General features: G+C 38.3%; 2 protein-coding genes and 1 long non-coding RNA gene across 7 annotated transcripts in view; 1 reads left to right on the top strand and 2 right to left on the bottom strand.

Moving 5' to 3' along the window:
• Positions 1-6,205, bottom strand: part of LOC135162128 (uncharacterized) — a 43,505-nt gene extending 37,300 nt beyond the window's left edge. For 2 of the 5 annotated variants that reach the window (XM_064120298.1, XM_064120299.1), the window contains exon 1: positions 5,247-5,483. The gene's annotated coding sequence lies outside the window, so the exon portion shown is untranslated. Of the gene's footprint in view, positions 1-5,246; positions 5,763-6,186 lie in introns of those variants that run through there. The other 3 variants (XM_064120297.1, XM_064120292.1, XM_064120294.1) reach the window with 3 other exon arrangements.
• The window catches only part of LOC135162137 (uncharacterized), an 87,435-nt gene extending 72,330 nt beyond the window's left edge, over positions 1-15,105 (top strand). Inside the window, exon 2 of the long non-coding RNA XR_010298904.1 lies at positions 14,795-15,105. This is a non-coding gene — a long non-coding RNA (uncharacterized LOC135162137). The remainder of the gene's footprint in view (positions 1-14,794) is intronic.
• Positions 7,078-25,040, bottom strand: part of LOC135162098 (diacylglycerol O-acyltransferase 1) — a 39,146-nt gene continuing 21,183 nt past the window's right edge. Inside the window, exons 7-12 of the mRNA XM_064120239.1 lie at positions 23,233-23,410; positions 22,390-22,498; positions 15,687-15,731; positions 12,707-12,885; positions 8,669-8,819; positions 7,078-7,741 (exon numbers count right to left, since the gene is read on the bottom strand). Coding sequence (XP_063976309.1) covers positions 7,565-7,741; positions 8,669-8,819; positions 12,707-12,885; positions 15,687-15,731; positions 22,390-22,498; positions 23,233-23,410 — 839 coding nt within the window. The 3' untranslated portion in view covers positions 7,078-7,564. The remainder of the gene's footprint in view (positions 7,742-8,668; positions 8,820-12,706; positions 12,886-15,686; positions 15,732-22,389; positions 22,499-23,232; positions 23,411-25,040) is intronic.

Below are 25,040 nucleotides of genomic sequence, written 5' to 3'. Positions count from 1 at the left end.
ATAAAATGGAAATATAATTTAAATCAATCGATGATTTGACAAGCGTATAAATGACACAATATAAATTCAGTGCGATCAATTGGAATCGAATTTAATTAACAAATTTAGTAATAATAAATAGGTTGAAATTTTTCTCTCTCCATATGGTTTGCATTTTTTATTATAAAATCAATATATTACTATTGACCAATCCGTGCACTCACCTTTAAATAAAAAATATTCGTGCGATGAAAGGTGTAAATAATATCTGATTTTTTAAAATATTTTTCACGGCATCTCGTGAATGGAAGGGAATGAACGAAGTACCTTCAAAAAAGGGTTCCCTTCGGGGCGAAGGGTTGACCCTTCGCCCCGATTTATAAATATTTTCAGTCCTATATTTTTTGTTATCACTCGCTCATCGACCACTTAACCAATAGCCAGAACCGCCATTGTTTATTCTCAACCGTTGGTTGCCCCAGCGCCTGGCAATTATTGAATAAAAATTAATACCATGCCGATAGTTTGAGTGGTATATACAGTGATAGGAATATACTCTTCGGTTCCCTTTGACGCTGTCGCGCTGGTCAGTTATCGGGTTCAGCTTCCAGTTGTTATTTAATCTTCTGCATATCAATATCCCCCCCCCTCTTCTCCCTACCACCACCTACCCACTTCCCATTTTTTTAGCGCTATAGATTATAATCCCCACTGACCCTCATCCGCCCTCTCGGATTTTCCACGTGTCCTATTTGCATGGATTTTACATGACTTAGGTTAAGCCCATGGACTTGTTTTTCATGTAAATATGAGAGGCTAAAAGGTGAATATATATGAGAATCACGAAGAGGGACTTTGATTACGTGTAGACTGAACGAACTGGGAAAACAGCCGAAGGTATGAGCTGATACATTTTTCTAATTATGAAAAAATATTGGGAGGAAAGGAATATGCATGGAATTTTAGGTGAGTGTGGGGATTTAAAATTTAGTGCTGACAAACACGGAAACAAAATAAGAAGAATATATACATGTATATATATAGGTTTTTTTGTTGCATGAATAACGTCACTGTTTCAACTTGGGAATATAAATTCTTGCTCGTCCTAGCGCGGTGGAGTCACTGAATTTACTTTATACTATGCAAACGTGCCAGTGAAAATAAAAAATGGGGAAGAGGATGTGCACAAAAAAAAATATAATCTGTTGTGTTTTGCTGGCTGGGTGATGGGGAGTGGAAAAGTGAGTGAGGTAAATGGGTGCAATGATAATGTGGGGTAAATCATTGCCAACAGCTGGACAGGCGGATGACGGATTTGTGTTGTCTTTTTCGGGTGAAACATGTCAAATTGACTTTTGGTGATGGTAAATTCGGTCGCGCGATGGGGATGACGATTGGATGATATTTTAGGTTGTGGGGGGCTTGGGAGGGTGAGAATTTTCTGATATACGGTAGTGCCGAATTTGTGGCAAAAGGCTTTCTCGCATTTTTTATTTCTCAGCGCGAAAGTAGAAATCTTTGGAAATTTCACAACAGCGGTTTACTTCCTATTCATTACAAAAAGAAGGATTGAAGGAATCTATTCATTCGTTATTTTGAACTCTAGTATACGCTAGACATCATTGAAAGCCATCGTGAGGGCCTGTGGCTTCGGTATGTTAGGTCTGAAAGGACCGCCTCATCGAATCCTCTTTGAAAGTCTATCTTTTGGAACATTTTCACTATTTTCAATTTTTTTTTATTTCGATCTCCTTTACTTGTCCCTCTCCTTTTTACCTCCACTGAATGGTAAAATTTATTCTCAAGAGTAGTATGAATGGATCCGAGGCAAAACGATTGCTTTTCAATATGTTGGAAATTGATGGGATGCATTGAAAAGATTGAAGACGTATTCTTAACGTGATAAATCGTTCCCTGACCACACTAAATAACAGACTACAGTTACACTCGGTTCGTGTACGTTACATTCGAGTGAATTTGTTCCCGAGTTTAGTGTGAATGGGGGTATCAAAGGGACCTTATGGCATTCACTATTTCCGGCCAGAGTCCCGAGAATTCTGAGTCGTTTGTTATCCCTAGGCGTTGTAAGTACTCACATTGAAAAGCTTCATGTAGCCAAATAGTTAATTTCGTTCTGCCAAATCTCAAAAATACATTTTAAGTCTTAAAAGTTTCATGGAACATTTAACAGTAATAAACTTTAGCCGGAAGGAGTGAATGGAGTCCTTCGAGTAGTTCGAAATTACCTAATCTACATAACGAATTCATCATTTCTTTCTCCCTGCAGAATCGAAGGTACTATTTGTTGGATTTTTTTCTTGTTGAAAAAATAAATATTCAAATGCAGAATTCAACAATCTGTTTTTGTTTTTCGTAAATCACTGGAGCAAAATACAGCACAAATTCGGTGCAACTTTAGGGCTTGTTGATTATGGGATTTATCCTCTCCTCGGTTGCATTTATTAAATTATATGAATGCTCCCTTCCAATCCTCCAATTACATCGACATATTTAATTTTAATTCGCATCACAAATGCATAAGCTGATTTACTATTTTCAGCTTTAATCAACATTATTCACGGCGCTTTTTGCATTGGATATTGAGAATAATTTGTCTGTTTGCCGATGCACCATTGAAATTGATATCCGCCGGCACAACACCCACGTATATCACAGAATTCACAATTCCCATCACTCAACATCGCTTCACAATTTCCAAGAGGGAAAAACATTGTTTTATTCGGTTCTGCATATATAAATTTTCCTTCATCGTTTTAATTAGGGAAACACGAAACATGAATAATGATCTATTGAATTGGGGAATTAAATAAGAGTGATGTACGTTGTAATTTTCGGTTTCACGATGGATATTCCATAGTATTACCAGCTTTATCTCATCGATAACGTGAAAAATTGCCGGTACATCTGTATATGCTTACTCTTAGTTATTGGAGCTCACGAATGTAATGTATCCCGTAATCCGGATCATGTACAGTGTCAGAAAATACAGTGGAGGATGGACTGTCATAAGTTAACTGCACATCGTTGAAAAAGTTTTCGTGTACTCATATTGCAATCAGTAACAAGTCCATGACTCTGCGATATAAATAACTTGTACACAAAGTTGTCCAAGAAAATCAAAAGTTGGTGGTGGAGGAGGAGTGGTAGAAAATGAGACAATAAATTTTTCCCCCCATCGTGGAGATGAGCTAAAAATGATGAGAATTCGTCTTGAAGTATTTTTAGAGTAGGAATGAGAATTCACAATTACTTATGATGGATTACTTCCAATCGAGGAGCATCAAATTGATGCGTGAGAAAATGACGAAGCAGAGAATTGTGGAGAAAAGTTTTCTTGAGAAAGAAAATGGTGAATGGTAATTATTGAATTAACAGACTGGTTCTTCATCGAATAGAGACAATTTTCTTTATGTCTCGCATACTAGTGGGGCACAACGAACGGAAATTGTCTTAGAATCACCTCTAGATGAGTATGAGAAAACTGTAATTACTTTTGATGAATTATTGCCACTCGGATGGAATTAAATTTATGCGTGAGGAGATGGACGAGAAATGCATTGGGGAGGGCGGAATCTCTGTTTTAAGTGAACATATGGATGAACTCAGTAGTGAAATTTTCCCCGAGAAATAAATACTGAATGATGATGAGTAAATGAACAGAAGTGCAATTATGTCCGAGGTGAAGCGTAAAACATAAATTTTCACATCTCTCTGAGATAGTTCTCATTCCTCTCTAACAATAATGTTCAGGAGAATTTGGATAGCTCCAATTGAGTTTATGATCTAGATTGAACGGTATTCTATCCAACCGCGTCAATTTGCTCCACATCTCCAACATCACTAGGACAAAACTAAGGGAACTCATATTGGAAAATTTTGAGGATGAGTGTATACGAAGAAAAATTTTGATGAAAATTAGCTCACTGTTCTATGAATGTTCATCATGACTCGTTGCTACCTTACCTGGATCCTAAATATCTGATCATTATAAATTAATCCTGACTTAATTTCGAGATAGAACTGAGGTGACGATGACTGATGATATACTTTCGTGGAACGGTCGGGTAATTTTTATTAGAAAATTATCTTCGTATATAAGAATTTCACAATTATTTCTAATGAATTATTCCTATTCAAGAGGCATTAAATTTATTCCGGGGGAAATGAAGAAGATGAGAATTGGAGAAGGAAAGATTCTTTACTTTGAGTGAATGTGCTTGAGAATTCTACCGTGCTTCTCCGGGAAAACAAATGCTGAAAGGTAGATTCTTGAATGAACAGAATTATTATCAATTCAGGGGTGAAGCAATAAAAATTCAGTCTCCACGACGAATCACCCTTTTGCAACTCTCATTTTTCTCTCCCGCGAGCGACCGGAAAAAATCGACCAAACCTGCATTGAGGAAAATAATAAATTATTTCTTCCAAAGAATCATTTCTCCAACAGATCCGTAATTTTTGCTGAATATTTCTCTCTGTATATAACCATATGGGTGTTAAATTCCTCGCAATTTTATCTTATTCTGACCCCACTTTGTGCCTGAAAACTACCTTCAAAATGTATTTAAAAATCAGGTATTCTTTTCAGCTGAGTATTCCTATCAACGAGGCCACAACGAGCCCCTGTCTCGCACCCATATCGTGAGCAGCTTCCGCCTCTATGACGCGCCGCTATCAAAAATATTGATGATATCAAGCCTGGTTTATCGTTACCAAGAGTGATTGTCATTCGCGATTCCATTTCCATCCAAAAAAACAAAAAAAAATCCCTCGTTAACTCGACATTTGATCCATGACGATATTTTTGAATGGGTTCACAACGCCGCAAAATCTTGTCCGATGTATTCAACAATTCCCTCCCCCCTGTCCTCCAGATTTCATTCACCCGTCACTCACCTCGAAACATTGATTGAACATCACTGAAAAAAAATGCCCCCGAAAAAAAAAATCACCAACGAAAAAAAAAGGAAAATAAACATTTGTCAATGATTCATTGAAACCGTCGAGTTCTCTCGTGACAGGTACGTGCAAACATTTTATCTACCCGAGGCGTGTTCTGACAGATCGTTGAATCAAACACTACTTGACTCGTTCCAGCCAAGAGCTCATCAAACTGTTTCAATTTAACTGTCAGAGTAAACTGACACTGCGACACAAAAGGAGAGAGAAGACTCAAGTGAAACCCTTCAGTATCGGAAAAAAAAAATTGCTCAATCGAGATTTAAATTATCAGAAAAATAATGTACCTATTCATTAGTCCCCTCCAGATGCCAGTGGGCCTCTCCTCTTGGTGTCACGTAACACCAATTCCTCAGACAATTTCCAGCATAACGAGGTGCAATTGTGCAAGAATGTCAGTCACTTTAATTGTCGATAAATGACTGATATTAATGAGTGTCACCCTCGTGTTCATGAGAAACAGATGGACTATAGCCGTAGTCTTTTCACATATACGTACAGATAAGCGTCGCGGCGCTCACTGCAGAGGCGTCACGACGCGCCCGCTCCCTTATACCATCGTGTTTCGCCCATTCTACCCCCGCCAGTACTGTATTACGCTCGGTATAGTTGCCCCACCGTAACCACCACCAGGTGCAATCTACGCAGGCGTGGCTTATGCGGATTGCACACCAATACTAGTGTACCAAGGTATCATTGGGGAAAAAGTATCGGTGAGAAATTCGCGGGAGAGAGATGCAAAGTGCATGCTTGGGTATCCGTTGAATTCAACACACAGTGAGAATCTCACTGGGCCACGGCTAAAACGACAGGGGAGGAAACGTTCTACATCACCGGGATACTGCGATCTGACGCTTTACCAACTTCCCGTTACCAAATCCAACTTTCAGTCAAGTTCGAGGGAGGATAGATATAAGCGCCTGTGGCTGATCCTAACGGATTTTTTATTACTTTTACGCGTTACTGGGGCTGGAATGAGAGCAAGCAAAATTTTCGCGTACAAGTCTTGATTGAATTGTAAAAAAAACGTTTGGTAAGATTTATAAAGATAAATAAAATTCGTATCGATCGATCGTGTGGGAGAATCGGCAATGAAACCGAATTGTTAATTAATCGATAAATAGCTGTTTGTTGAGGAAATAATAACTGAAAAGCCGTCAGTCGGATTTTAGCCGTGGCATTTATAACTGGTCACGTGGAGGAAAAATAATTTATGCAAAAAATTACCTTCACGACCCGTAAACTTTCAGCGCAAAACTCATCGCGTCACTGACTCGTTCCTTAATTTTTCTCCACTTTAGTATCTGTACAAAAAATGAAAAATTAGTAGTAAAGGAAGTTATTTATTCAATTGTTTCCAATCTCTACTGGCTCGGTAAATTCATCCCCTATTTTAGAATGACATTTAGAATATCACTCCCTGACAGACTGATGAAAGGCTGATTTATCACATTCAAAGACCCATCTTAAATTCCAATAATTGTCAGTACAACTATAACATCCCTGATGCCTTCCTACATGTCAGCATGATAAATACGTCCGTGTTTTCCCCCAAGAGGCTCTCAACTCCTGTCACGTTAGACTAGTATCAACTCTCTCATATACGTTTCATGAATACGTATTCCCAACTGTCTGTCAACTCAGCGAACAATTTTCATCATTAATTTTTCGGTTATCATTACGATACTCTTCAACAAACTCTATAGCTGTTGGAATTAGTGGGAGCAGTTTAACATGTCTATGATAGTCATATAATGAATTACACTGTTCCAATCCTCATTTCATGGGTTCGCAAATTAATTGGAAATGCAATGCTGATACGAAAATGTTAACAAGCTTGCGATAATAGGTAATTTCCATGAAAATCAATAGATTGTTTTCACGAATGAACGATAAGTTTATTCGCTACCACTGTATCATGATGAATATTGTGAGTGAATATTGATGTACAAATGTATTAAAATCTTAAGAAGAAGTACACTGAGTACTAGTGCTGACATATCGCTGATTTCCAAGGAGGTCTACGAAGTTGGTCACATCCCCCTGAGATCCTAATCACCTAATGTAACTACAAAAATGTCCTCAGGGAAAGTGACAGATGATATTATTCAACCCCGATTTCATCGTCTCGAGAATTTATTGGAAATACAGCATTGATATGAAAATATTGACAAAATAGTTACGATAATAGAAATTTCTCCATAAAAATCAACAAATACGACTTTCACGTATAAACAGATGAGTTAATTCGTCAGTATTGAGTACTTATCAACAATATGAGTTGAGATTGAATGAGTTAATTCAGTTAATATTTATATACATAAGAATCTCTCTTAATTTCTTACATTCGTCTCTACTTCTCTTGCACATTGTCCTTTTTTTCACTTTGGCACAAAATTTTCTCCCATCAGTGGTAGTGTATCATCTCGCAAGGCACTTCTATGTAGAAAAATAAATACAAAACAATGGAAAGCCCGTGGATCCACGCTCTCCTTCGGCGATAATCTCGGTGCACCTTGATTGACGCATCCACTTTGCGAAGCTGTCCCTTAATCGACCACCTTGCCATGAATGAATTGACTTATCCACTGTAGAATAGCTTCGACTACACTATTGAGTGATCTTCGAGGAGCGTTTCACCAAAATGGGTCACAACGTAATCGTGATAGTACACCATGATGCACAGTGGTTGACCAATTATCAAGCTCGACCAGACAACGATATTGCCCCAACGTGCCCCAAAGTGACGCTCGACGTATTTGCTAATAGCTGATAGTGGTATCTGTCGATCACCAAATGGTATCATCAATTGTTCCCATCTTTTTCATTCCTCCAACCGCTTATTAATTATTAGTTAATTGTTCCCGTGTTTATAAGAAAGTGGAATATTTAGGGCACAACAAGATCAGCGATCTTAATATTCCTAGTTTCCTTTTTATCGTGCATTCGTAATTAATAAATTTCAACGGCCGTGTTAATTGAATGGATAGTACAGCCATCTAATGCCGGAGTTTGACACCGGAAACGTCAAATCAAACATGAATTTCTGATAAACCGTGAGATATTGTAGAAATAGCCATTAACTGATATAATTTAACCTTCTTATCCATAAATTGCAAATAGAACTAGTATATATTGGCTTCGGAAATTCATTAAATTTCATAAATATATTATTGTGAGATTTGACTACCCAAGAATACTTAAAGCAATTTTTTGCGGGAATGGCAGCGATAAAAACGTTTTAAGAAGAGTTCCTATCGAATATCATCAATTTTTCATGTTTTTAAAATTTATTCATTCACTTATCACTGAATCACTTCAAATAATTAATTCAAATTTACGACTGTTAATAACTGTCTCGAATTATAATTCATAGCCCCATCTTAATGTATCATTTGAAATGTCAAATTGATTAAAGATGTCTGTTCTAACATAATTTTAAAATCGTATCAATTTTAAATTATTATACGAGACGAAGTAACATAACTTGAAAATCATTTGCTTTCTCAAAGTCTCAAAAGGGGAGTAAAGATGTTTAATAACTTTTTTCTGTGCCGACGGGTGCAACAGAACATTTTGCGAAATTTTTAGTCTAAAAAATGAAACAAAATGTCGAGATTACCCCACAAATGAATTGAACTTGACCCAGTTAACAACTCGACTACAAAAATACTCTTAAAAAAAACAAGTAAATAAAAAACCACCGTACCTGTCCCATCATTCCCAAAAACGCCCAAATTTTGAATGTCTTCAACGGTACACTGACTAGATACTCATGAAAGAATGCGCTGATGAAGAAAACGGTGACACTCGCCGTAGTTTTTCCATATCCCATCTCCACGATCGGAATATACAAATGCCTGAAAAAAAAAACAAATTTATCCTTTCATCACTGAGAATAAACATCAAAGAGTGAAAGGGTGCCGAGGGTCGTTAGCAATCTTATTAGCAAAGCCATCTCTGAGCAGTGTGAAAAAAAAACCCCCACCACAAATGAGAAAAATCTCCCAGGCCCGAGGGAGATTGAAAAAGCACAAGAATATTTACGTATGTCATACACTTCTTTTCATTTTTACTCGCCTTCTCTTCGCCACTTCACTATTCGAGATGTTCCCTCTCTTTTTCAACAAGAAGTTGGCAAAATCTCAGGCGTCATAGTAGTATTGTAGAATCTCAGAGGTATAAACAGCTTTAAGTGTGGCAATGCGATGCGTATCGTCTTTTCCCATTACAACCCCCTTCCACCCCTCCCACTCTGTTCACTGAAAACGTGAGCCTCCATCTACTTCTTTACCCCTGTCCCCGGATCCCTTCAACAGAATCGCCTTTGGAGTTTGCTCAGCCCTCCATCTTTCTTTCCCACTTTCATCCCACTCCACCTTTCCCTAGTCGCCTCTCGGCTGTGCATGGACCCGTGCCAGTTGCAGGCTGAGATTCTCCAGGCCGAGTGATAAAAGACGGGGTGGGGTTGGGTGGAGAGGAGGGAGATGAGGGGAAAGACTGAGTGTGAAAGACGGTCGTTGAATTTTCCTTTATGAAAATTCGTCGTAGAGCACGAAAAACATAATTCTCAATGCTAGCGATGAGATTTTTAACTTTTAATGTTGCCCTTAGGTGTAAAGAGGAGATTATTACGGAAGAACCTATTCTATTAAAGGTAACAGAGTCGTTAAGTCCATTGAGACTAAAATCCATCGAAATTGAGTAACGATAAATCCTCGGTTGTGAGTTGTCAGTGAAGAGCAGACATTTAGACACTAATGATATGGAATTGATAACGAATTGGGCAGTGGTTATCACTATTTCACTTATTATTCATATTTATTTTTGAGGGAGTTCTGGTCGGTTCATCAGTCATTTTTATAATGCATTTATGAGTGGAAGAAATTTAATATATTTGAAATTTAGATGAAGAAGAACATTCTTAAAAGGAAATGAGATGATAGATCGGGGTTGGGTCCTGTGTGATGAGTTATTATGATTGAGAGGTGAAGGAAGTGGGAATGAATTGAAGAATAGGAGGGCATCAAAATAATTCGTCTAAAATGGTCTTTCAGAATAATATAGTACTGAGTGATGTTGCATTTGGAATTAATTAGGGACTTTCGTGAGGTTTGATTGATTCTAAAAACGATCAGGTGATAAATGCTACATGATGTGAGATTATCAATGATTGAAAAGGAAATTGAACGTGAAAGTTAATTATAGAACGTATAAAAAATATTATTAATACAATAATGTACGACAGGATTGAATGTAACAATTGCTCGTTGCATTTCCCTTCATAGAAGTGAATTATAAAGCCCTGGAAAAGACAATCTGGAGTAGCACAGTGGAGATTTTAAAATATTAATTGAGTGCTCAGATATGAAGAGTAAATTATTTAGTAGAGCGGGATATTATTAATGAATTACAGATGGCAAAATGGTGAGAGGAGGAGAAAATACATCTGGAAGATTCAAGATGTTTCATCCAGTCTCAGAATTCGTTCGTATCGATCCTAAAAATGAATTGTGCTCCACAGGAATTTTTGGTTGTATTTTCCACGAAAATTCCTGGTGCTACGTTAGTTTTTCCTACTTTTTGCACTGCATTTCGTCGGGAAAAACCATCTCAATGCACTTAACTATAGGAGCGCAGTAATTTTTCCCCGATTGTTCTCTCTTCGTAGTTTCAAAATTCATCACGTGATTTTGAAAGCTGTATCGAATATTCCTTAAATATTATGAAGATGGTAAAACACTCAATTGTGAGAACTATTAATAATGTGATTGAACCTGAACGGCGAGACAATATATCCTTATTGGCCAAGCTGAACTATGTAAGGTTTAATGTTGTATTCAGACATGAAGCAGAGATTATCGCGGTTAATGGTTTATTATTATTGAGTTAGAGGTGTGGAAACACGTCTGAAAGATCTGATAAATTTATCATGTAATTATCAGGAGAATATTCAAGGTAACGCTGGTGATCGATCACGAGAATATTACGGAGAATTGATCATGAGTGAATCACAGGTGTCATAATACAGGAGTAAATTGAAGGTTGAAGGAAATAACGGGAATAACACATCTGGAAAATCTGATCAATGTTTGGTTCCTGGTGTCGCAGGAAAAGTTGGTAAAGAATCGTGTGAACTTTCGCATTGCAGTCTTCAAAGTCAACGACCGGATAGGGAAGTGTTTCGGAAAAAATTTCAAGTTGCAAAATAGGATAGGGTTGAACTTTATGGTGCAGTCTTAGCTGCAAGAATATTTAATGCATACACCGACATTCGAGGTGAGATAGAGGTTTAAGCTGAAGTCGATGTAGACGGAGAGTTTTCGTTAAATACTCGATGAGATTATCAGGATTGTGGGGGAATTATTGACAGCGCAATATTATCAAAATTCTAATAACGATGGAGGGAATGGATATGAGCATGTGACCCCGAGGGAAACAGTTACTGAAGCCAGGTCAATTGTCTTGGAATTTCCATGCATGGAGAACACTCAAGGGACATTTCACGAATAGTAAATGTCAATGACTGTCTCATTCTCAGTCAAGTTTCTAACAAGACTAGCTCATTAACCGCACAGAATGTTTGCACCGATAACCCGAGATAAAATTATCCAAATCAACTCTTGGAACCTCGTCAGACAGAAAATTATAAATTCAATCTAGAAAGTGGCATTTCACGGAATCATCTAGAAAATGAACTGAGAGGAATGAGCAAAGTTCACCTTAAATCCGTGCTCTCATAATGCCATCTTCAACCCTCTCTGCTATTAATGACTTTAAAAAAAAATACCCTTGCATCAGATACAATATCGACCCCTCCTCACAAGACAAGATAAAATGAGATTAACTTAGATTGATCCTTCTAAATTGAGCATTGTAACTCAGAACTCTACCACCTACACGAAAATATCGACGGATCTCATTAAATTTTTCATCTGTGTCTAGTCGGATCTACTAAAAAATGCCATAACTTAGTTACAGGTATTTTTGAGCAGAAACCTGCAATGACGAAATATCCATCAGAAAATTCAATGAAGATCGATGATTCTACACGCCTACCTCTTGACAGATATTTCCGACAGACATCCCTAGGTTGTAATTATTCAAAAAATTTCGCGATATTCCATGAAGTGAAACGAATTACCAACTTTTTACAAAATCCTGAGACAATTGGGTTTCAATAAAGACTTCACGAACCAATAGCCAAACCCAGTCCGCCCTTCATCGTCAAAGATTATATCAAGATCTCTGCGAACTTCCCCTACGATGAGAATATGGAATGAGGACGAGAGAGATGGAAAAAAGCAGTCTCTCCAGTATTCCCGGCGCAATGTGAAGTTACCTCACAAACCACCTGTGCACACAGATATTTCGGATCTTTCAGAAGGTGTCAATATTATTAGTATGCCAGCAGTTGCAGCAGAAGATTCTATCAGTAAAGTACAGACACATTTTCAAATTCGTTGAAAAATCTGATTGGATTCGTTTTTGGCTGATTCTGTCGGAAATATTCACACATTGTCTATATGTATTTGACTGTATAAAATGTTTTAACACGCGCGTCATTTGTCTCTTACGCACATTTCTTGTATTGATTTTTTTCAAACGTGCAATTCCCAACCAGGCACCCCTCCTGAACCATAGCCTACATCAAGACACCTAGTGACTTCTACAACGAGAATATCAAATGAGGATGAGAGAGAAAAAAAGCAGTCTCTTGAGCCTCTCCATCGCACCATGAACTTACCTCACAGCCCATCTGTGCACAGGCATATTCCAGGTTCTCCAGAAGGTGTCAATGTTATTAGCATTCCACCAGTCGCAGTAGAAATTCCTGTCAGCAAAGTGGAGAAGCTCGCCCATGAGATTCAAGGAAGAATGAAACGCCAGGTAGAAAAAGCACAGCCACATCAAGTGATTCGGTATCTGGAAATAAAAAAAAAAGAGCCCAGTAAATAATGGTCTTAATGAACTAAGCAAGAAGTTTGAGGAGAGGCCACTTTTTTATAAATTCCCATCGCCGTCTCAAGTGAGCCATTTGACCTCGGCAATATTCCTGGGTGTGGTCTGCAATTCCAAGTTGAATCCTTTGATCCCCCCGTGAGTAATAAAAGTAAAAAAAAGTAGAGGTGGAAAAAAAATACAGTTGAGGGATCGAAAGAGAGTAAACAAGAAAAAAAAAAAATAAGAACGAAGAAGAACTGGCAAGTTTCGTTTCAACAATTCTTCGACTCGTCTTTTTCACGTCTCAGAATTTTTAAGATATTTGGTTTATATATGAGTGGAAATGCCTTTTACTACTTTTCCTCAGTAGATCACCACAGCCACCCGTCAAAGATGCCCTGGCTTTGTCAACATTCCACAGCTATCGTCTCATTTTTTCTTGTACGATCCTCAATAATGCTGCTGGACACAAAGGTAGGAGAAAAGTCTTCGGTTCCGCCGGTGGGCATTTTCAGTAGTATTCACCACCACGTCCACCACTTTTAAAATGTACAGACCTTTTATTTCTTACGGTCAGAGGGCTTTTCTTTTTGAACATGTACGCGGATTCGCCTGGTGCTGCTAAAGTTTCACAGACGGTTTAATTTCTTTTTTGTTGATATCGCCTTTTAACTTCAATACACAGACCAACTCCAACTTTTTTGTCGGCCTTTGCGATGAGGAACTGCAGACTGTTCAGGATTTTGGGTTTAATTTGAGCTGTACCTGGCTGGTTAGGAACATTTGGTCATTGAGATATAGTATCCGCATGTCCCAGGGGACTCGATAAAATTCACGATAAATCAAATTTATAATATTTTTTCCTATGAACACAAGGCACATTCGTTCTGGAACACCAGTAAAATGTTTACGACGAGTATATTTCGTACAATCTATATCTAGAGTCCTACCCCATTAAAAACTTTCCACTGGATTTTCAGTGCTAAAATTTCCTGTGAAATTCTAAGGAATTTTGTCATTGAGTAATCATGCTTTCCTATACAACTATTTTATCTCTATTTTCTTTCCTGGAATCAAATTCAACATCATTTCTGTAAAGATTGCTGTCTTATTTATCCCGGAATTCCATAAAAATTCCTAACGATAAGCGAAAATTTAACATTTTGCCATTGATATAAACTATTAGAATTCCCCAGGTGAGCCAATAAAATTCTCTATAAACCAAGTTTATGTCATTTTTTTCCTCCGTGCAGCAGGCACATTCGTTATGGCCCACCACTGAGTTGTTCATGACGTGTCACAAACTGCTACAAAAGAATCGACGGGCCAAGTCACGCCACCGATGCTCCTTTTCTACGATCTACAGTTCCACAAACTGCTCCCAGCAGTTGTCCACTTTTTTTTTCCAAATCCTCCTGATGATTCGTCCAGCAGTTTACGTCGGTTTTCACTTTATCCAGCTCGTCTACGGTCCCCAACAACTCGACAATAACCACCCGTCCATTGTTTTTTTGTTGTCCCACTATCTCCAAGACACAATTCCAAGTGCAAACAGAGTAATGGAAAATAGTGTATAAGCATGCATCAACGTGTAGAGGGGATGATGCTATCTTTCCCCAGCAATTTCGCGCAGGATTTAACGACACATGCTCAGCGTGACGCTTTACGCTGTTGCAAACCCATACATCGTGATCATGCAATATTCACAAATCCGATATACCCCCTCGACATTACCGATGCAATCTACCCGGATACCACGGTTGCCTATTAATGGCTTTCAATGTGCATGGAATTCATAAAGTTTTATTTGATGTGTACTTTTTTTTCACCCCATCAGAATATTACATATTGAGGTTTAATATTACACTTGTGGTGTGTCTTTCTGTTTCAGTGGGTGAAAATGTTAAAGTGCATCTACAAATTCAATAAGCTAGGGAAACATTTTTCGTGAATTTGAAAAGTCCAGTGAAATTCCTAGTTTTCATTTCACTTCCAAATTTAGTTGGACTATTCAGGGGCCCATTAAAAATTGAAATAAGTAAAATTGTTAGCCAGTATATGAGATTAGAGGGGAAATATCGCCAAATTTCTTGGGTAAGTAAAAATTCATCGTGAGTGATATTAAATATTCTGGTTTTCTGGAAATTCTAGTCGCCAAGTGAATAGTGATATGCATGTGATAATTTTACTGATATATTTTAATCTCGTTTTTTAATCAAATTTTCCATTAAAAGAACAGCGGGAAATAGATTTGAGATATAAACGAAGGCACTCGAATGTGAAATTTCGGGATACCTCGATTTCAGATGAAATGTTCCAGATTTTAAATTAAGACTTTTGAAAATTTCATTCTGAGACCATTTACTTGGAATAATTCTCATCTTTTTAGTATTAAAATATCACCCTCCGGATGATAAATTTATTTATTCAATTGAATTTCCAATCTCATCCTCTTGTAAAGATCACTATCCATGAGATTTTCATACTACTAGAGCGGTAAAATTGTCGCAAAATGACGGCCAGTTTACAATATTCCCGAGTCTTCTGACCTTCAACTCTCTGAATTGTAAATCCGCGTAAAAACACCAATAAAAACCTATATTTCAGTCTCCAACTGGTACCAACATCTCAATCCCCATCAGAATATTAAACATTAAAATTTAATGCCATACTCGTGGTGTATCTCATTCTCATCTCAAAGAGCGGGAAAAAAAATGAAATTTAACCACATTCAAAACTTTGATACCGAGAAGGTAAGATAAATGAATTTGTCCTGTACTTACAGCGAGTTTCAGAAGTCTCTCGGCAGCTTTAGCGACATCCATGTTCTGTAACAGAACGACATAATAAGGATAAAATGTTTACAATATTCCCGAGTTAATTCGAGCAAAACTTTTCAAGGAAAATAATGATAATAAATGACTAGCCGGGGTTACTCCACCAAGAGGTATGAGAGCTTGAATTCAAGGGGAATATGAAGCCCACGAGTGAAGGCAAGAATGGGTTATGGTAAAACAAATGGTTGTTGGGTCGGTGAAGCAAAAACCTTCAGCATTAACTTGGCAAGATGGAACTTGGTAATTGGAAACAGTGTACTTCTCAACTCGATATACAACCAGTGTCACGCCAATTGCAAGGGTGCGGAATATATATTTTTTTTATTGTCACGTAACTGTGGTGTAGCCAAGGCAGATAGTTCAAGCGTTCTACATGAATAATCAAGGCTCAATGTGCATATTTGTTTTTTAACTTCTCCGTGTGTTTGACACTCGGCGGGTGTTTTATGTGAAGAACAGAAACGGAAATAGCAATTATCGAGGTTGACAATGACCATATCTCCCAGGAGAACGCGATTTTCGGACATTAATTTAAAAAAAAATCAATTATAGTGTTTCAAGAATTTATCTATTGATTTTATAACGTGATAATAATTACGAGAGCCAAGTGTCTCTCGGAATTTTGACTGAACACTGTTTTAACTGGCAGATTACGGAACGGCATGTTATATTTAAAGAATTTTTGTCTCCGCGTTGGAGAATTATGAATGAATTAATGAGTGACATCCTGCCTTAAAAAATAATGGAATCGATAACTGTGCGCGTTGAAATGAGTGAAGTTGATGAATTTCTCGGAGGAGAGGAGTAGGAGGCGAAGGAGATCCCAACAGGATCCCAATGAGAGTTGAATTTCCACCGCATCTCGTGTTAAAAATACATAGAATTTTAGAAAAATGTCTTATATAATGTGACATGTAAAAGCCCTTTCCACCCAAATCTCATTCTCGAAGAAAATCTACTTATTGCGATTCACCACTTCATTGCTGTATTGACTTTCATTGGATAGAGGAACGACACGGCCGCATTTTATTTCTACAGAAAATGCAATTATGTTGGTTTCAATTCCCAAAATGCGCAGATAATTAACACTCGATTATTCCAATGAACCTTCTAGCAATTATTTCAGTAATAAGATAAACTCGAAGTGTTCCACCAGTGTTTCAATCAATTATTGTAATTAAATAATGGATAAGTGAATGAATGGCCCAGTCCAGTAAACATGACCAATATCGATCCCTTTCTCGATGAACTAATTGAGTTCCCAAATTGACGACTTCCTACCTTAAATCAATCTTTACTCGATATCTATGGATATAACAAAATTCATCAACTATTACTGTAATCGAACTGTACCTCATCGTTTCAACGAAGACCCAGTGGACCATGATTGTCGTGTCGTCGAGTCTGTTTCACCAGGATAAACCAGAGGTCACAGACTGCATTGTAATCTGACGCTTGTCAGCGCCATTTTCCGTTAGAATTAAGGTCATACCTTGAATGTACACTGTGCATACTGCTCCTCCCCCCTTTTTTATCTGAGTTCTCCTCTCATTTTTCAAAGTTTTCAACATGATACTTCAGTGCCTTTGATGCTGTCCTTTTTTCATTTTTTTTTTGTTAAACGCGAGACCTGCATTATCGTTATTATGAGGAGATGAAAAATCGAGAGGGTGCATCCAACCGGGGAAACTGGTGTATCTTCAATAAAAATATTGCCAACTAGGAGAAGTTGCACTCCTTGCACTCTTCAATGGTTTTCCCAGTGAGGGAAAGGCTTCCAGAAAAATTGTATCGAACGCGTTGGACTTATTGCGCTTCTTCTGCATTGACGTGAAATACTATTGTGGGGACTTCTCATTTCGAATTATCAAATATCAGGAGTCATCCGGTTGCTCTAAATTTTTATGATCGTCAGGATAATAATTGAAATGAAATTGTGAAATTGTCATAATAACTCCCGACAAATGCATCATAAATTTCACCAGAAAGTTATCAAAAGTGCATATCAAACTCTGAATGACGGAGAGATTATCAATAATGCGGGCTATATGATCTCCAAGATATAGAGCTCTGGGGAAAAAAAATCTGCCGACAAAAAAATAAACCCCACTAAAAAACCACACCATAAGTTCACAGCACAACAGTGTAAAACACAGTATCTTGTGGGATCTGTGAGTCCCCGGGGATATTAATATTCTTGACTGGATAAAATTGTTTTGTGTACCGGTGGTCGCGGTAGAACTACAAGTACGAGAGAGAAAATACACCGACTCACACACAATATAGTGAAAATACTTGTGGTCCTTGAGATCGTGTGTATATTCGAGGCCTGGCTTTTGCTCCTAGTTTCGTCCTTTTTCCCCCGTTACTCCACCCCACTCACCCCTCTACCTGACCCCAAACTCCCTGACGCGCGTGTTTCTCTGAGCACACAGGTGTACAACCAACGGTAACACGAAATATCCTTGTGGATTCCATCCGTTCAGCCGTAATGCGGCCGCGCATGGAATATCTCTGGCTTTCTGGAAAACCGACAAAAATTCGTTTCAAAGTGCACCCTCACGTGACTGAGCAAACAAATATTTCTTTGCTGCATACATATATTCCACTATTTCTCCTTGTATCAATGAAAGATATTTATAACAAAAAACGTAAAGGAGAGCAATCTGATGCTCATCCAAATCGATGATTTGATTATTCAGGAAAGAATTTAAAAGAGACGATCGATTAATTTTTTTTAATTTACATCCGAGCGGTCTTTTTAATTCATAAAATCTTTTCAACTCAAGAAAAGTCTTTTCCTCTCACCGTGACATCATTTCTATTGCATTGTCCCTCCAAATGACTATAAATGCAAATAAAAATATAATCCTCCCCTTGCTTCTCCACGGAATTACAAAAAAAATTCAATCACCTATTATTATTGCCTGAAGGAGACTCAATCATAAGGGGTTTTGTCATTCAGCCGACAAACTTCAAGAGCCCTCCAGATGGGAAGGAGTCCAGAGGCGGGGGAGGAGAGGATAAAAAAGAAGTTTGCGATATGCGACGGCTACGGAATAAAGTAGCTATAGATGGATGTAGTTGAACGTTCAGGGGGCTATATAGTTGGATCCAAGTTGGTATATGTACCGGGAGCCAAAGCTGATGCACCAGTTGGCTATATATAGCGTCTCGAAAACAGCCACAAAGGGTTATAATAAGCCGGACGACGTTGAAAGGTTGAAGAGGTCCCCGTTCCTCGTTGCTGAGATTCTTGAGACGGATCTTCGATGTCTCCCATCAAAATCGCCCTCATCCATCCTCATACCTTTCATCACTTATTTCCCTGGCATTTTCATTTATTTTTTTTATCGAACGAATGAAGAGAAATATCTGGGAATTTTTAGTGAAGGAGAAAAGTTTTTCAATGCATTCCTGGGGAAATTGCCGCAAAATTACCGTACCGCCTACTGAAGTGGAGAAATATTTTACTGCAGTTACTACTGATGTATTCGGTCCTCCAATAACAATTACATTAACGAAAAATCGCTGGCCCTTTCTTAATTACCAGAAATAATGACTGAACTTGTATGAAAATTTACGTCGCGTGTGTCCAATATTCCCTATTTTTCAACGAACAATACAGAGTCTTAGATGCGATGAAGAAAAAAAATGCTGAAGGGAAGCAGAAGACAATGCATAAGAAATTTTCCAGCAGCAATTTTCAAGTTGTTTCTCCAAACTTTCAGATGTTTGAATTTCCCTTGCATAACCCGAGACAAAATTTAACCTCGAGTTTCCATGTTTCTATTGAGCCTCAGGAAATATTCATGACATTACTGAGGCACACGAAGGAAGCATCTCATTTTCCCTCGGTTCTTTCTCCTTGATCTCTATTATTCCGATGGTCTTACAACAGGAAATGGAAAACGAGGCTTTGGACTGACGAGATTAGCGAGATAGAACGTACCCTGGGACTTGGAGTTTGAGGGTTGGCCGGTTGAGCCGACGAATGCAATATAAATAAAATTAAAAGGGTACCTCACTGTAAATGCCTCTACGAGAAGATACTCAGAAGAGCTTTTCGGTGAGATAAAGTGAGCTTTGTTCATTATCATGATAGAATGAGATATGAAATGCCTGTAAGAATCGTTATTAAAACTGGTGGAGAGTGTAATTTTCATAAGAGCCTGGATCCTTTCTCTATTATTTTTACTTTCCAGCTAAAAGGAGCTTTCACTGAAATCCGACAAGACCATTTTCATCATATATAAATAATAATGCTCACATACCATTTATAAAATATTTATGCGGGTAAATTGGTGAAAGCAAACTTTTGTTCCATACTATTGTGCTAAATCACAAAGAACATTGAACGTGCACAGAGAGGAATATCATAGGAAACCTGCGGATCTTTTTCGTAATTCCAGAGCAAAATATAGTCGAAGAAAATGTTACGAAATTGTTCTGGAATTTTTTCGAAGCGAATGAAAAAAAAATCATTCAACTGAATTAATTTGATAATATTAACCACATCCCTTTATCAGTCTAGCCTTCACAAAAATTAGTTTTTCTATCGATATAATTTTATTCTGCTAATGAGATAATTAAGTTCAATCTGTCCTACGTGCCACAGCCCTCACGAATAAATAAGAAATGATCGCGACACCTGAAATCAATAACCTCGTAGTTGAAGTTATGAAGCCCAAGAAGTTTCATTGTTAGGAAAATGCAACATGTGAAGGTACTTCGAATCAAAAATCAAGCGAACAGGCAACTGTGAAAAAATGAGTTGAGAAGTCAGGGAGTGAGAAAACTAACAAAGTGGAGGATAAAAAAAAAATAAGCAAGAAGCCTTCATAAAGCTTCAGCAGCCCTCCAAGGATGGCTGCACCTACTTTTTTATAGTCCTTTTTCTCCCGTAGAATATCCTCTTTTTTTTCTTCTCCAACCCGCGACAAAGGCGGGAGGGATTATCGAGGCATCGTTGGCAAGGTGGGAAATCGATGCGATATTTCATCCATTTTGCAATAATCCAGCCTCCGGGGATGGCCCTTCCATCACGTTTTACGTTTAGAGTAGGAATCTTAGGGTTATTGTCATGTGAAGAGAGAGAGACAGTGAATCGGCGATATCGGGAAAGGAATTGCTTTGAATGAACTTTTTCTTTCTGCATTTGACGCGAAATACCATTCACATTACTAATTGGTATGTTCATCCTTGATTATCACCGTCAATATATCCAAATTCAAAAATATAATGATTACAATTTTCTAATCTGATCCATTCTCAAGAAAGAATACGCGGAAAATTACCACTTCTCTATCATTTTACCACAAATGTCTGAATTTTCAACGCTGAGCTGATCTGCAAAATTCGAACGCACCCTAATCCTAAAATTTAATTCTCACCGATCACTCAAAAAATGGAAATTTAATTAGTCACTTCTGTACGATTATGTCATTCCTGCACCTACTCAAATGTCTATTTCAATCTTCTTGACAGTTTTAATTCTTTAAATCCTCTGACAGTGAAATACGATGGGACTGATTATTATAGTTGATAAGTAAAGTTGTAGCCGGTGTTCATTGGAAAGAGAAAGCTCTGATTTACCCGGTGCTACCTCAGAATCAATTCTGAACTTGCGAAAAAATGACAAGTGCTGCAAATTAATCACATATTTATCTCAAATACCTAAGTGCAGAGTCATGTACTTCAGTTTTCAAAGATGAAATGCTGAAAATAATCATTTCAATCGTCTTCACAAGCGCCTAAATCAGAAAAAAAAGTCAAAGAAATGAGATTTGATGACATCAGGGTGACGCTATAAATCTCCCGCGGCACGAGGTTAAAAGTACCTGTACCGATCGCTCGATTAGCACGTTCTCGCGTTCGCCCACAAGTAAAGCCTGTTACAACCCGCAAAACTTTAGCTTAGGGTTTTCGGATGAATTGTGGTTGGGAAGTTGTCAGGCTAAGCCCTCCCCCTCCGACCCCTCCATAGTCGACTTCGTATAACCTATTTTGAATATATATACAGAGTAGAAGCAGACGTGCGAAAGGGTGGTGAACACAGTTTGGAATACGTGTACTAGGCGGTCTATCAGGTACCTAATACGTGAGGGTCTTGTAGATGTACTTGTCCGTGGAATTTATGCGAAGGTTAGTTGTGGATGCAGAGGGCTCTCTGGTAATAGTACCGGACTCTCCTACGTTTTGAATTTCACTCGTGTGTTTAAAGTTGATGGTTTCGTTTCATCAACTATGTCATGGTAACATTTCTGAATTATAATTCAACAGAGCGAAATAATCAACAGTTGAAATGAGTTTCATTGATTTTTCAGCCCTTCGATGACAATTGTACATTTAGAGGGGAGACTGTGACTGTAAAATCAATTTCCTATTCTAAAAGGAATCTGCACTTAGAATCGACTATCGGTCTCTCGAAACTCCGTCAAAATTTCGTAAATGGAAATATCCCGGAATATTTCGGTGTCGAGAATTTTCCTCTTTCTATAATCTCCCGTATTGCTTCAGTATTGGTCCAGTTTGGGCTCGAGGGGACACGCGAAGTGGAATTTCAAAGAAAATTGCATCGTTCCATCAAGCCAAACAGATGAAAGGACAAAAGAATAATCAATGTTCCTCAACGGAAGGTGAAACTTACCGTGAAGGGTATGAGTGAATTTTTAACCGACGGAATCATCCACTGCTGGCACAGAGACATCACCACCTGACAGCCAACGAATACTTCAAAGATTCGTTTCATCAAAAACCTGGAATCAGAGAGAATGGAGACATAACGTTAGTTCCTTCACTGACTCGGTAAGAAAAAATAAATTGGAGAATCAGAGGTAGAGTAGAAGGGATACACGAATTAAAACGTGAACCTCTGTATTTTCTGGTCCAGTTGGAGGTGCACACAGATGGGTTAAAACAGGTCGGATGTACTACGTGAAATACATCACTCGTGGATATAACTGTCGAGAGTTTGTTGCCTCCCACTTGGTCTTGCAACAATGGCATCCACTCGAATCTAATTCAACGAGTGCCTTTTCACATTGGGTCCCTTACAATGCGTCGTGTCTACTCGTCTGACTTTCATTCAGAGGCAAAGGGGGAAAAAAATAAAGGAGCAATGAGGTTAAAAAAAAAACCAAGAATGAGGAAGAAAAGAAATGAAAATGAAGAAAGTGAAAAGACTCCTGTGTAATGCAGACAAGAAAGGAATGAGCGAGAGAGACTTGTAGATGAGCAAGAAATGGGATGAAGCAACGACTGCTGCTCATTTACGAAACTAAAACTTTACGGAACAGTTTCTTTCTCTATTTCTTTTTCTCTCCAACTCCTTTTCTCTAGTTGTAGATAGAATAAACGTGTATGCCTCGCTCAATGAACACAGATAAATTCAATCGAACTGACCTCTTACCGATCCCGGTGATCGATTGGGAAAAAACTTTTTCCAACGAATACATTTAAAACTCCTTAAAATGTTGAAAACAGGTGTTACCTCTTTCGAACTCTCTGTGTACGTGGAAAATTCAGCTCGTAACAGAGTGTTGGTGCTAGTATGTAGTAGATGAGATCGCCAATGTGAAGATTATCCGGATACTGGACCAGAATACTTGACCCGTTAGCGTCGTGCCATATTTCCTCCGATTCGGTGCTACATTGATGAACTGCGGAAGCTGTTGGGCATAAAATATTCAAATCCACTTTTTTAAAATACAGTTCTACGATTATTGTAGCATAATGTCCATTTATATTTTTCACAAATTAGGAAACAACAATTTGCAGGAAAATTATGATTGCGAGTAAAATATTCAAGAATTTAATTATCATTTTCAAAAACTGAGCTGCAATCATCAATCTCGGCTATATTCTCGAGATTAAAATTTGTGATACCATACGCAAACAAATCTTGCGCTCGATTCTACCCCACATGGTATATGGTATAGTATATATATATTAAATTTATAAAATAATTAACAATGTTCTGCAGGAAAGTCTCGTCAATGCGAAACTCCACGAATATCTTGAATTTGCGGACTGAAACCAACAAAATGTCAAACAACATTCACTCTAGTATATTCCAATAATAATCAAATTATTGTTTTTCGTTCAGCGCTGGATATTGATCTTATTCAGGCGCACAATTATGGAAGTCATGGTATGTCAATCGGCTGCGACTAAAAATGCAGTTTTACTGATAGAATTCCTCCAATTATCCAAATCCGATGGATAATCCAATTTGGAATTCAAATCAGACCGGAAGATTGGAAGGAGGTACGATGGAGCGTGAGAGGAGAGGGAGGGAGACGGGAAAAGGGGGTGGGAGGACTGACTATAGGCAGCAAGCAAGCCGGTGGCGTACTCCTAACAGGTGAAATTGGAAAATTTATCCGTTCCATCTTCTTTTCCTCTCTCACAATCTACCGTCGTCTGGGGTACCTTCACTTTCCTTGAATATCGCACGGCCCAACCATCAGATACTGAAGGATTACCAACAACTACGCGCCACGGATGCCTTGTCGATGTCTTGCAATGCTTTACTCCCCCGCTGCCCCTGCCACTTTGACGCCTCCAGATTCCTCCTTCCCCGGGTCTTCCGCCTTTTACGTGCCAAGGACGTAACGAGCGCGAGGCATCCGGCTCAAATGAAATTCCAGAACGTTTTTCTTTGCTGGCTTGTCTGTGAGCATGACTATCTGCTGGAGATTCTTTCGCATTTTTTAGCCCTTCGTCTTATCGGATCGTCCTTATCCGTTTTTCCGGAGAACTGACATCTGCTTCATCAGCAGATTTAATACTCAATTATTGAATCAATATGATATTTCGAACGATTGCTGTGCACGGAGAAGAAAATGCGGACATATTGTAATGTTAAATAATTTTTTTCTGACATTTTCGGTTGATTACCAATAAAAAAGTATCAACATTTTAATCTTTGGTCAGTTACCCCACAGGGGTGTTTATAGAGATATTCAGGAGAATTATCCCACTGTCTTATAACAAAGATTTCCAGTTGGTCTGTGCACCCGAATTTTATCAGTCTGCCACGACAATGCAGTCTCTCCTTGGCGCGGAAGAATGATTTTGTACTCCTGAATGCCTGCCACTGAGATCAAAAATCTCCTTTGTCAGAGGAAAATTCATTGGCCTCCCTTCCCCTACGACTCTGCAATAACCCCCGGATATTATACATAAAATTCTCCAATTGTCCCCTCCCCAACGGAATTACACAGAAAAAAATAACTCGAATCAGACGAGCAATCGAGCGAATGCCACCCGGTTAGACATGGTGATTGCGTGTCGTTG

Source organism: Diachasmimorpha longicaudata, chromosome 5 (genome assembly GCF_034640455.1).
Source record: "Diachasmimorpha longicaudata isolate KC_UGA_2023 chromosome 5, iyDiaLong2, whole genome shotgun sequence".
NCBI classification, from domain to species: Eukaryota; Metazoa; Arthropoda; class Insecta; order Hymenoptera; family Braconidae; genus Diachasmimorpha; species Diachasmimorpha longicaudata.
Note: the sequence above shows the minus strand (reverse complement) of the source record. Positions and strands in the feature narration are given on the sequence as shown.